The following is a 14,124-nucleotide window of genomic DNA, read 5'->3' as shown; positions in this document are numbered from 1 at the left end:
CACCGTTATAATCGTTTGAATAGTAATTATTTTGTAAAACATTTTTTAAAGACTCACATTTTCTGACTGCATGTGCTGCTGCTGCAGGGAGGGGGGGTTACCTATGCATCAAAATACTTGTTTGCTACAACACCTTGCTTGTTTCTGCAAGGAGCAACAAAGTCTCATCACGTTTTATAGAGTCCATGTTACAGCGGAAACTGACTTAACCGCGATCCACACACATACAATTTTTCTTTATCCATAATCGTCAGTTACACGATTATATAGTAATTATGCCAGCCCTACATCCAATGCCACTCTGCCTCCCCTTGGAATGAAGCTTAACAAAAGAGGTTGAATCTAAGCTCTGGCTAGTAATACCATGTAGACTAATGCACATGCATGTCCCTTGATTCAGACAAAATCACTCAGCTACTGCTCTGGCCATCATCAGTGTCTCTCCACTTGTTTCTGAGAAGACATGATAATCCCCAGGGTTGTCTGTGTCCTGAGCCTGGTGTTGAAGCCTGGGATAGAGAAGAAACAGGGTATCTTCTTCTCTGGTTTAAATTATTTAGTGACTAATGCCACTGCTTAATGGAAACTGTCTTTCTTCTTCTCTTGGTTTAATCCTGCTACAGACCATACATGGCATTACGTTTACATGAGCTTGAGCTTGAGCTTGGAGTCTGGCAGTCCTCATCTTGCTCTTCATGTTATGGGCTTTGGTGAGACACACACAGACACACTGACACTCTCAATAGTCTGAAGTCGGTATTGAGTGTTTGTTTGTGTACATGCATATCTCAGGAGTGTTGGTACTCTCTCTCTCAGGTGTATGTACATAGTGTATCGTGTGCACGTGCATTCGTGCATGTGTGTGTGTTCTCTCTCTCCCAAGTGTGTACTTATCTCAGACGTACAGTAAGTCTGTGTGTTCTCTCCCCCCAGGTGCACCTGTTGAAGGACCAGCTGAGTGCGGAGGCTACAGCCAGACTGGAGGCCCAGGCCAGAGTGCACCAGCTGCTGCTCCAGAACAAGGACCTGCTGCAGCACATCTCTCTACTGGTCAAACAGATCCAGGAGCTGGAGGTCAAAATGTCAGGACCCTGCTCCAGTGAGTACACTCACGGATGCATGACTACAAACACACAAACATACGCATGCACACACATGCACAGGTGGACTTGCGAACACACACACACACAAGCATGGACACACAGTCTTGGGGCTCTATATTAACAAACCTAACGCAATGGTTAATCTAAGCGCAGGCAGTAGTTCAGGGGTGTGTCAGAAATATTTTAGCTATTTTCACTATAACAATGATCGGCTCACTTGCTGGGTTTTGATGAATAAACAAGTTGTGGGTGTGTCGAGACTTGGCCCCTCACTGGCCAATCAGAACATGCTCCATGGCGAAATAAGTGGTTGCTTCAAGTTGTGTGTTTACGGTCATTTATGTATTGCCTTGGAATCAACTCCAACTCCAATGTTAGTGCGTTATAGTTTGTTAAATGGCTTACAGAAACAAAATAACAACATGTAGACCTATCTTTGCTAAATACGTTAACTTGAACCCATTTGCAGTCCACATTGTTCTAAGTAATTGTATGGCTTCAATAGCATTCACACTGATATAGGGGCTAGGCCTACTGTAAATTTCATCATGGCTGAGCATGGACATGCATGGCTAAAATAATGTGGGCCTGCCTACAATGCATAGAGAAAAAGGGAATGTCAGCTCACTGTTGTACTCCTCTCAAACCTGATATTTTAATAAAGCTTTGGTGATTAAGATGTATACTGAACAAAAATATGAACACAACATGCAACAATTTCAACAATTTTACTGAGTTACAGTTTATATGAGGAAATCAGTCAATTGAATTCATTAGGCCCTAATCTATGGATTTCACATGACGGCAGGGACGCAGCCATGGGGGGGCCTGGGAGGGCATAGGACCACCCACTTGGGAGCCAGGCCCATCCACTGGGAAGTCAAGCCCAGCCAATCAGAATCAGTTTTTCCCCACAAAAGGGCTTTATTACAGACATAAATACTCCTCAGTTTCATCAGCTGTCTGGGTGGCTGGTCTCAGATGATCCCACAGGTGAAGAAGTCGGATGTGGAGGTCCTGCGCTGACGTGGTTACAAGTGGTCTGCGGTTGTAAGGCCAGTTGGACGTACTGCCAAATTCTCTAAAACGACGTTGGAGACGGCTTATGGTAGAGAAATTAACATTATATTATCTGGCAATAGCTCTGGTGGACATTCCTGCAGTCAACATGCCAATTGCGCACTTCCTCAAAACTTGAGACATCTGTGGCATTGTGTTGTGTGACAAACTGCACATTTTAGAGTGACCTTTTATTGTCCCCAGCACAAGGTGCATGTGTGTAATGATCATGCTGTTTAATCAGCTTCTTGATATGCCACACCTGTCAGGTGAATGGGTTATCTTGGCAAAGGAGAAATGCTCACTAACAGGGATGTAAACAAATGTGTGCCCAAAATTTGACAGAAATAAACTTTTTTCTATATGACATTGTCAAGAGTGCTGTATGTGGATGTGGTGCAGGAATCAGGCGCAGGACACAGAAGCTTCGTCCAACAGACTTTAGTACTCCAAACACAACACGAGCCAAAAAGAGCCCGGAGACGAGCGATTACGCACACAGGCGTAAACTAGCAAAGAAAATACTAACGCGCACACACGTGCGGAAAACTCTTCTACAACAACGGAGAAAAACCAAACACAGTCTCAGTAGACAGGTAGCGCAATCACACACAACCCCTGACAAACAAAACGAGAACTTAAAGGACACATAATCAACGCTAAACGACAACAGGTGTACAACATTAAGACAAAACCAAACGAACATCGAAAACATACAACGGTGGTAGCTAGTACTCCGGGGACGACGACCGCCGAAGTCTGCCCGAGCAAGGAGGAGAAGCAGCCTCGGCCGAAACCGTGACAGTACCCCCCCCCCCTTGACGCGCGGCTCCAGCCGTGCGCCGACCCCGGCCTCGGGGACGACCAGGAGGACGCGGAGCAGGGCGCGCAGGGTGACTACGGTGGAACTGTGTCAGGAGAGACGGGTCTAGGATGTCCCTCCTCGGCACCCAGCACCGCTCCTCCGGGCCGTACCCCTCCCACTCCATAAGATATTGGAGACCCCCCCATCCGGTGTCTCGAATCCAAGATGGACCGAATTGTGTACGCCGGAGCCCCCTCGATGTCCAGTGGGGGGGAGGAGTCTCTGCAATCTCATCTTCCTGGAGTGGACCAGCTACCACCGGCCTGAGAAGAGACACATGGAACGAGGGGTTAATATTCTTATACTCAATAGGCAGTGGCAACCTGTAACACACCTCGTTCAATCTCCTCAGGACTTTAAAAGGCCCCACAAACCGCCGACCCAGCTTCCGGCAGGGCAGGCGGAGGGGTAGGTTTCTGGTCGAGAGCCAGACTCGATCTCCAGGTGCGTACACCGGCCCCTCACTGCGGTGGAGATCGGCGCTCGCCTTCTGTCGACGGATGGCCCGCTGCAGATGGACGTGTGCAGCGTTCCAGGTCTCCTCCGAGCGCCTTACCCACTCATCCACCGCAGGGGCCTCGATCTGGCTCTGATGCCACGGTGCCAGAACCGGCTGGTAACCCAACACACATTGGAAAGGGGTTAGGTTGGTGGAGGAGTGGCGGAGAGAGTTCTGGGCCATCTCTGCCCAGGGAATATACCTCGCCCACTCCTCCGGCCGGCCCTGGCAATACGACCTCAGAAACCTACCCACATCCTGGTTCACTCGTTCTACCTGCCCATTACTCTCTGGGCATTGGGAGAAGACGACAGGCTTTAGAGAACCGATCCACAACGACCAGTATGGTGGTATTCCCCTGAGAGGGGGGAAGGTCTGTAACAAAATCTACCGAGAGGTGCGACCAGGGTTGTTGTGGAACGGGCAGGGGTTGTAACTTACCCCTGGGCAGATGTCTGGGCGCCTTACACTGGGCGCACACCGAACAGGAGGAGACATAAACCCTCACATCCCTGGCTAACGTTGGCCACCAGTACTTCGCGCTAAGGCAGTGCACTGTCCGGCCAATACCTGGATGTCCAGAGGAGGGTGACGTGTGAGCCCAATAAATGAGTCGATCCCGAACCTCGAGCGGAACGTACGTCCGACCCACCGGACACTGTGGAGGGCTAGGGTCGGTACGCAACGCCCGCTCGATTTCAGCATCGACCTCCCACACTACCGGTGCCACTAGACAAGACTCCGGCAGTATGGAAGTGGGCTCTACGGACCTCTCCTCTGTGTCATACCGCCGGGACAGGGCGTCTGCCTTACCGTTCTGGGACCCAGGGATGTACGTGATCTTAAATACAAACCGGGTTAGAAACATGTTCCATCGCGCCTGGCGAGGGTTCAGTCTCCTAGCTGCCCGAATGTACTCCAGGTTACGGTGGTCAGTCAAAATGAGGAAAAGGTGTTGAGCCCCCTCAAGCCAATGCCTCCACACCTTTAGGGCTTGAACCACGGCTAACAGCTCCCTGTCACCTACGTCATAATAACGCTCCGCCGGGCTGAGCTTTTTGGAGTAAAAGGCACAGGGGCGGAGTTTAGGTGGCGTGCCGGACCGTTGAGATAGCACGGCCCCTATACCGGCCTCAGACGCGTCCACCTCTACCTGAAATGGTAAGGCGGGATCCGGATGCGCAAGCACTGGAGCCGAAGTAAACAGGGCCTTCAGTCTCCCAAAAGCCCTGTCCGCTGACCACTGCAAGCGCACCGGACCCCCCTTCAGAAGAGACGTTATGGGTGCTGCCACTTGTCCAAAACCCCGGATAAACCTCCGGTAGTAATTCGCAAAACCCAAGAACTGCTGCACCTCTTTAACGGTGGTTGGGGTTTGCCAATTACGCACGGCTGACACCCGTCAACCTCCATCTTCACCCCTGACGCGGACAACTGATAACCCAGAAAGACCGACTCCTGAAAAAACAGACATTTCTCTGCCTTGACATACAGGTCGTGCTCCAACAGCCTACCCAACACTCGGCGCACCAGGGCTACATGCTCGTCTCGGGTAGGCGAGTACACCAGGATGTCATCTATGTACACGACCACACCCTGCACCTGCATGTCCCGGAAGATCTCATCCACGAAGGATTGGAAGACTGAAGGAGCATTCATCAACCCGTATGGCATGACGAGATACTCGTAATGACCCGAGGTGGTACTAAATGCCGTCTTCCATTCATCGCCCTCCCTAATGCGCACCAAGTTATATGCGCTCCTGAGATCCAGTTTCGTGAAGAAACGGGCTCCGTGCAAAGACTCTGTCATAGTCGCAATCAGAGGGAGTGGATAACTGTATTTCACAGTGATCTGATTGAGACTACGGTAATCAATGCACGGGCGCAACCCTCCATCCTTTTTCTTCACAAAAAAGAAGCTTGAGGACGCAGGAGAAGTGGAGGACCGTATGAATCCTTGTCTCAGAGATTCGGCAATGTAAGTTTCCATAGCTCTCTTCTCCTCTTGGGACAGAGGATACACATGGCTCCGCGGAAGCGCTGCTCCTGCCTGGAGGTCTATCGCACAATCCCCCTGTCTATGAGGAGGCAACCGCGTCGCCCTCGATTTACTGAACACAAGTGCCAAATCCTCATACTCAGTGGGAATGCGCATTGCGGACACCTGGTTTGGACTCTCCACCGAGGTCGCCCCCACGGAAACACCCAAACATCGCCCCTCACACTGGGCAGACCACTCCTTAAGAGCCCTCTCTTGCCACGAAATAGAAGGATTATGGGTACTCAACCAGGGAATTCCCAGCACCACCGGATACGCAGGAGAGTCGATCAGATATAGCTGGATAGTCTCCTCATGACCCTCCTGCGTACACATCCTAAATGGCGCTGTGACCTCCCTGATCAACCCCGATCCCAACGGACGGCTATCTAGGGCATGAACGGGAAATGGGACGTCAACAGGAAGAAGGGGAATCCCTAGTTCTAAACAAAATGTACGATCAACAAAATTCCCAGCTGCGCCTGAATCTACTAGCGCCTTATGCTGGGAATGAGGTGCAACCTGTGGAAATCGCACAGGTATACAGAAGTGCACAACAGAGAGCTCTGGGTAAGTGGGACGCCTACTCACCTGGAAGGACTCCCCAGTGCGGGGCCTGCCGTATTCTCCCCTAGGAGACCCTCCCCAGCACCTGGCCGCGGTGTGTCCTCCACGGCCACAGTTGGTGCAGGGGACGGCCCCCCTAGTGCTCCTTCCTCTCCTCTCTCTAGCGCCAGCACCCCCGAGCTCCATAGGGCTCGGCTCGGAGGTGCTGGAGGGTGGAATGGACGAACCCCAATCGGAACGTCCGCGGGTGGCCAGCAGGGTGTCCAGCAGGATGGACATGTCCACCAACTGGTCGAACGTGAGGCTGGTATCCCTGCAGGCCAGCTCACGACGGACGTCCTCCTGTAGACTACAACGGTAGTGATCGATGAGAGCCCGCTCATTCCACCCTGCATCCGCCGCTAGAGTCCGGAATTCCAAAGCGAACTCCTGGGCGCTCCTCTTCCCCTGCCGGAGGTAGAATAGACGCTCCCCCGCCGCTTTCCCCTCAGGTGGATGGTCGAACACAGCCTTGAAGCGGCGGGAGAACTCCGCGTATGTGATCGTGGCGGCGTCTATCCTCCTCCATTCGGCGTTGGCCCACTCCAACGCCTTGCCGGTGAGACAGGAGATGAGGGCGGAAACGCTCTCGTGTCCCGAGGGCGCCGGGTGTACGGTGGCCAGGTATAGTTCCACCTGCAGGAGGAACCCCTGACACCCGGCAGCGGTGCCATCATACGCCCTCGGGAGCGAGAGCCGAATCCCACTGGGTTCCGGAGCTTGGATGGGCGGACTGGCCGATGGTGATGGCAAGGTAGGTGGAGATGTGGATGCCCCTCTGTTCTCCCATCGGTGCAGAGTGTTTATTACGTCCTGAAGGGCGGTCCCGATACGAAGGATCTGGTCGTTCTGTTCGCGGACGCGCTCCTCCAGTGACTGGGGTGCTGCTGCTGCTCCTGCTGATTCCATAATGGTGTGTGATTCTGTCAAGAGTGCTGTATGTGGATGTGGTGCAGGAATCAGGCGCAGGACACAGAAGCTTCGTCCAACAGACTTTAGTACTCCAAACACAACACGAGCCAAAAAGAGCCCGGAGACGAGCGATTACGCACACAGGCGTAAACTAGCAAAGAAAATACTAACGCGCACACACGTGCGGAAAACTCTCCTACAACAACGGAGAAAAACCAAACACAGTCTCAGTAGACAGGTAGCGCAATCACACACAACCCCTGACAAAACAAAACGAGAACTTAAAGGACACATAATCAACGCTAAACGACAACAGGTGTACAACATTAAGACAAAACCAAACGAACATCGAAAACATACAACGGTGGTAGCTAGTACTCCGGGGACGACGACCGCCGAAGTCTGCCCGAGCAAGGAGGAGAAGCAGCCTCGGCCGAAACCGTGACAGACATATTTCTGGGATCTTTTATTTTTTAGCTCATGAAACATGGGACCAACACTTTACATGCTGCGTTTATATTTTTGTTCAGTATATTTCCAAGCGGTGTCTGGAGCCAAACCCTTTATCGACAGTCTTGACTAATTTGCGATTGCATTGGGCAGACAAAAAAATGCATTCATTGAGAGAAGGGGAGGCTATGCTTGGTTTTTAATCAAATAAAACTAACTGGGGGGAAAACATTTATTTAATTTTTTTAATACAAAGTATTCAGGCACCACAAGCACATTGGGCTAATCTTGTCTTAAATATCCCCATCAGCGCCTCCTGAAATTAGCACTTTGGATCATGTTTTTAAGGACACACCTCAAATATTTTCACCCGCCCATCTGAGCGCAAGCGAGCTGATATAAGACAGGTGAATTGCCGAACCTGGTGTTAGGGCTGGAAAATGCCAGTGCGGAAGTTTTTACATGACCTCTTTAAGCTCTCTGGCCAAGCATAGACTCCAACAGACCAACCAGCATGTTATCATGTAACCTGTTACTTTACTTCACACCTTTCTCAGCTGCATCGTTATACAACATGTTACACCTCAGCGGACCAACCTGCTCTACACCTCAGCCAACTCAGCCCTCTCCCCTCCTCCTGATCTCACATGTCACACCTCACCTCCTCCTAATGTAGTGTTTGACACCGTTTCTCAATCCCTACCATGCCCCAGTCCAGCCTGGTCTCGCAGACTAGACGTAACATAGGTAACAGAAATCTGGGAATCTCAAATTAGTATGATACTGTATATTACGTTTGGTATGGTTACATAAGAAAAAGTAGGGTGGATGGATGGGTGGGCAAATTGATACATACCATACGAAACATAACTTGGGTAGGCGTATAACACGAACGTCTAGCAACCCACAGGTTGCAAGTTCGAATTTCATCACGGACAACTTTAGCATTTTAGCTAATTAGCAACTTTTCAATTACTTACTACTTTTTGCTACTTTGCATGTTAGCTAACCCTTCCCCTAACCCTAACCTTAACCCTTTTAGCTAACCCTAACCTTAACCCTTTAACCTAACTCCTAAACTTAACCCTAACCTAAACCCTAACCCCTAACCCTAACCACTAGCCTAGCTAACATTAGCCAGCTAGCTATTGTTAGCCACCTAGCCACTTATCTAGAATTCGTAACATATCATACATTTGACAAATTCGTAACATATTGTATGTTTGCAAATTCATAACATATAATACGAATTGTAATTCATAACATATCATACGAAATGGGTGATGGACATCCACAAATTAATACATACCATACGAAACGTAACATATAACACAGATGGGTGGGCGTATAACACGAACGTATAGCAACCCACAGGGTCCCGAGTTTGAATCTTACCACGGACAACTTTAGCATTTTAGCTAATTAGCAACTTTTCAACTACATACCACTTTTCTGCTACTTTGCAACTACTTAGCATGTTAGTTAACCCTTCCCCTAACCCTAACCTTAACCCTTTTAGCTAACCCTTCCCCTAACCCTAACCTTAACCCTTTAACCTAACTCCTAAACTTAACCCTAACATAAACCCTAACCCTTACCCTTAGCTTAGCTAATTCATAACATATAATAACTTTAGCAAATTCGTAACATATCATAGGAAATGGTTGATGGACATCTACAAATTAATACATACCATACTAAACGTAACATATCATACTAAATGGAGTGTCCCGCATTTACGTACAGAATAATACTAAATGCTCTGAGACCAGGTTGCCCAATCTGCTCATACAACCAGGCTCCTGTTAGCATTAGTCATGTAAAACAGATGAATGTACGCTCAATGTGTGGAATTATGCTTATCTTATTTTCTTTTCCACCTTCTTTTCTCTCTCCCCCTTTTCTCCTCTCCCCCTCCTCCACTCCTTCAGTGGGTTCCCAGGATAGTCTGTTGGAGATCACTTTCCGTTCCACCGTCCCCCCAGTTTTGTGTGACCCTACGACCCCGCGACCCCAGGACCATGTCAACCTAACCCTGCCAGCGCTGGGCATCAACATGGGCATGGGCCAGGACAGGATGGCCGCCCCCCTCTCCTCCTCCTCCCTGCCCCTAGGCAGCCCCCTAGGTAGGGATCAGTGTCTCCTCAAGCTTGAATGTTTCCGCTTCCTGCCCGGACCCCCAACACCTGAACCTCGCCCCCCTACTCCTCCACAGCGGTGGGGTCAAAATGGGGTGAAAGGTCAGGAGGGGTCAGGAGTGGTGATGTCATCAACCCGCGACGAGGTGCTTGGCAGTCTGGAGCTGCTGAGGTTCCGGGAGTCTGGCATTGCATCTGAGTACGAGTCCAACACTGACGATAGTGATGATAGTGATGAGAGAGAAGAGAGAGATGAGAGAGAAGAGAGGGAGGAGAGAGAAGAGAGGGAGGAGATGGAGGAGAGGGATATCATATACAGCTGGGGGTCTGACGAGGAGACCCTCCGTCTACTAAACGTGCTTAACAGACAGGGAACACCAGACTGCCTGGGGGATGAGATAGCAGTGTAGCACGACAACACACACACATTCACACATGCACGCACTCATAAACACATACTGGCACACATACCACCCTGCTTGACCCAGATTGACACACACACCCCCACTAGGTGAAAACACCTGACCACCACTGCCCCTCTCGCTCTGCTCACAGACATTTTTGTCAGAATCATCAGAAACAGATTCCTTTACTGCACCTCTGTGTGTGTACCCCAGCCTACAGGTTATGACTCAAACTGTCTGTCTACAGAGTGTAATGATACAGGTCCTAAAGCATAGGTGTCAAACTCATTCCATGGAGGGCCGAGTGTATGCTGGTTTTCATTATTTCCTTTCAATTTGTGTTCAGTTTAGACCTAGACACCCAGGTGATGGGAGTTCCTAACTAATCAGTGACCTTATTGATCAATCAAGTACAAGGGAGGAGCGAAAACCCGCAGACACTTGGCCCTCCATGGAATGAGTTTGACACGTGTCCTAAGTGTACAGGACTGTTGGTGTCTGTTATAGAGGGAGCCTCTTCTCCATCTCCACACTTCATAAGCAAAGACTATTTTTAGTAAGATTATGATGATATCTGTATGTGTAGAGGAGAAAATTACATTTTCTACATGGTCATTGTGATGCTCTATAATATGTATTATGTTGGTTGAGAACGTATTATTCCAGCGCTTTTTGTTTCTGAATAACCAGTTTTTTGGAAGCATATGTGGACTGTTTCAGAAACTAACCCCTACCCCTCTCTAAACAGTGTCTAATTTATGTAAACTTTGATTATTCGGACCTCTAGGAATGTAGTTCATTTACAAGACTTTGTGTCGTAACAGTGACTAGAACGCCGCCAGAAACTGGTCCCCTTTAAGACCTTGTGCACTAACAGTGACTAAGAGCACCTGCCAAATTTTCCTCTTATTAAACCCTAGTCACCGCATGGCCCTAGGACAACACTGTGTGTGGGTAGTATAGAGGTTACAGAAAGAATCATATACAGTAAAAGGCCCATAGCAGGTCAAGTCAGTTTACATTAGTCAGTTATCCTCAGCTCATCTCTTGCATCAGGTTCAGTAGAGTAGAGAGCAGAGAATTGAAGGTGACAGTTATTTAAAAGGATTTCAAGCTTTGATCATACTTTGATCTCTGAAGTCTCTGTTCTCCTGTATGTGTAACCCAACAAACCCAGAGTGCTGTGTGTGTGTGTGTGTGTGAATAGTTATACCGCCTCCAATCAACCCCTGTTGTGATCTCCTTGAGTGGGTTAGTGAGGGAGGTTTCTAGGTTGTACTCATTCAGTAGTTAGTTGGTGAAGCATGGTGGTGGTCTCAGAAGGCCTCCAGGTCTAGAGGCTAGGGTCCAGCTGTTCACTTCCTCAATCTCCAGTGTCCTCAGTCACCCACACAACAGCCTCTGGCCTCTCCCTCACCTCTCTTCCTCTCATCTCTCTTCCTCTCACCTCTCTTCTTCTCCTGCCTTCTCTCCTCCTCCTCGCCAGTCACCCACACACAACCCCCTGGGATAAACACTCCCCATGTATACTCTTTTCATCCTCCTCCTTTCCTCTCTTCCTCTCCTCTTATCCACACCAGCTCCCCTCTCCCGTCTCCTCTCCTTTCCTCTCCCATCATCTCCTCTCCCTTCTCCTCTCCCGTCTCCTCTCCTTTCCTCTCCCCTCTCCCTTCTCCTCTCCCTTCTCCTCTCCCGTCTCCTCTCCTTTCCTCTCCTCTCCTGCTGAAGGACATGTTGATGATTAATAGGAGCGATTGCTCCAGACCTGAATCAATGATCTCCAGTCTGGAATCTAGTCACGCCCCCACACTTAATCTACCAATAAGGACTCATCACTCACCCTGACTTACACACACAGGCACACACAGCAAACACACCTCACTGGAGTTGATAATGATTCTTTGTTTAATATTTAGACAGATGCTCTTCTGAAGTTTTACATGCACTGTGTAAAATGCCACACACACTCACACGCCCTATCAAACACACACACAGACACACACACACACACAGTTCTGCCACTGTGAAAAGTCAGGCAAAGTCAGTCGGTTAGAAAAGTTTGTGTGACTCTTCATAGATTGAAAGTTCTTCTGACTACCCACCCCTCTGACATATGATGGTTTCTCCCGGTGACAGCAGAGATGACAGGGTCCTGGGAAACGTGACATGGTGCTGCAGGGGTGGGGACAGGTCCCAGAGGTCACAGTGACACTGAGCAGGCTTTGAAATGTTCAGACCAGTCTCTCTGTCCCTTCGCACCCAGCCGTCATAACAACACCACAGTCATCAAAGTCACTGTCATTGCACACCCAGTGGCCTAGTGCAATGTTAATTAAAGCCACGCTCCCAGATTCACAGCTCTGTGGTTAACGGAGTGTGGATCACCCAGGGAGAATGGGAAAGCTGCTGTGGAATTGACCAGACAGCACACACACACGCATGCGCGCGCGCACACATACACACAGACACACACACACACATACGCACACACAGACACACACACACACATAGACACACATAGACACACACACACACACACATAGACACACACACACACACAGACACACACAGCTGTGAGGTTTTATTTGCAGGTGGATGGGGTGGCCATCCCATCTGTCCTAACTGTGTGTGTAGGATTGTAGAGACACTGACTCGTTATTTCTGGAATAATGAAAGAGAAGATACTCTCGCTCTCTCTCTTACTCTCTCTCTCTCACTCCATTCCATTTTAATTCAATTCAAAGGGACTTTATTGGCATGGGAAACATATGTTTACATTGCCACTCTCTCTCTCTCTCTCTCTCTCTCTCTCTCTCTCTCTCTCTCTCTCTCTCTCTCTCTCTCTCTCTCTCTCTCTCTCTCTCTCTCTCTCTCTCTCTCTCTCTTTCTCTCCCTCTCTCACACATACACTAAGTGGCACCATTGAAGTCCTTCCAGAGAAGCGTAGCAGAGGTAACAGGCTGAGGCTGTCACTGCAGCCTCAAAAGAAACAAGAACCCACGCTGAGAGAAAGATGAGGGAGAGAGGGAGCGAGAGAGAGACAGATAGGCAGAGAAAGAGAGTAGAGACACATGTTGCCGTGGGGCAGAGAGAAAAATGTGCAGTTTTATAGCTAATCTCATGCTATTCTACACATTTTGCAGTAAGGCTTTTTTTTCTGTAATTCATTTTTTTTTTGTCATGGCTTATGACGTGTTCGAATGCTATCTGGGGGGGGGGGGCCGACCTCCAAGGGGCTGCAGGGATGTGTGGTATACCAGTGGTGTTGCTGTAACAGGGTTTGATATGTTCATTAATCTGGAGGTTAGAGGATTAATTATTGTTCCTGAGGTTTTTCTTCTGTTGTTTGGGTGCAGACACGGCCATTAATCTCACAGCTGACAGGTGTGTGTGGTTGGGGGGGTGTCATGATCTGGGAACCCCTGGTTCTACATGCTCCTGTCATCTCCAACACATTCTAGTTGATCTCTGCTAACCTCAACAGTATGTATTGGATGTTATTGGTGTGTGTATGTGTGTTTGTGTGTGTGCGCGTGCGAGGGTGAATTTGTGAAGGACTCTATTGATCAGACCTTTGCGTTAACCTCAGTGTGCAAGTGGGAATAAATGAGACGCAACACACATTTATATTTTAGTCATTTAGCAGACACTCTTATCCAGAGCAACTTACAGTTAGTGAGTGCATACATTTTCATACTGGCCCCCTGTGGGAATCAAACCCACAACCCTGGCGTTGCAAGCACCATGCTCTACCAACTGAGCTACAGGAGACACACACACACACACACACACACACACACACACAAACAGACACACACACACCTATGGACTGAGCTAAACGGACCCTTGATGAAATGTTATTGAGTGGGGGAAATGAGGGAGTTGTTGGGGATGGAGAGTGATGTGAGGGGGGTGGGTATGGTTAGGGGGGTGTTTGCTAATGAGCTGTTAAAGCCTTGTTCTGAGGTCATAGATCAGAGCTGTAGTCTGTCAGGACAGGAGGAGAACTCATAATCCCATCAACCGCTGTAGCTGTAGGTCTAACCTT

General features: G+C 49.1%; 1 protein-coding gene across 1 annotated transcript in view; it reads left to right on the top strand.

Moving 5' to 3' along the window:
* LOC123481445 (carboxyl-terminal PDZ ligand of neuronal nitric oxide synthase protein-like) overlaps window positions 1-14,124 on the top strand; it is a gene marked incomplete at its 5' end in the record, with an annotated part of 47,481 nt that overhangs the window by 23,222 nt on the left and 10,135 nt on the right. Inside the window, 2 exon segments of the mRNA XM_045205595.1 lie at window positions 934-1,099; window positions 9,466-9,660. Of these exon segments, the coding sequence (XP_045061530.1) occupies window positions 934-1,099; window positions 9,466-9,660 (361 nt within the window).

The sequence above is a fragment of the Coregonus clupeaformis genome, chromosome 20, assembly GCF_020615455.1.
Source record: "Coregonus clupeaformis isolate EN_2021a chromosome 20, ASM2061545v1, whole genome shotgun sequence".
Classification (NCBI taxonomy): Eukaryota; Metazoa; Chordata; class Actinopteri; order Salmoniformes; family Salmonidae; genus Coregonus; species Coregonus clupeaformis.
This window is presented reverse-complemented; position numbering and strand designations above follow the sequence as displayed.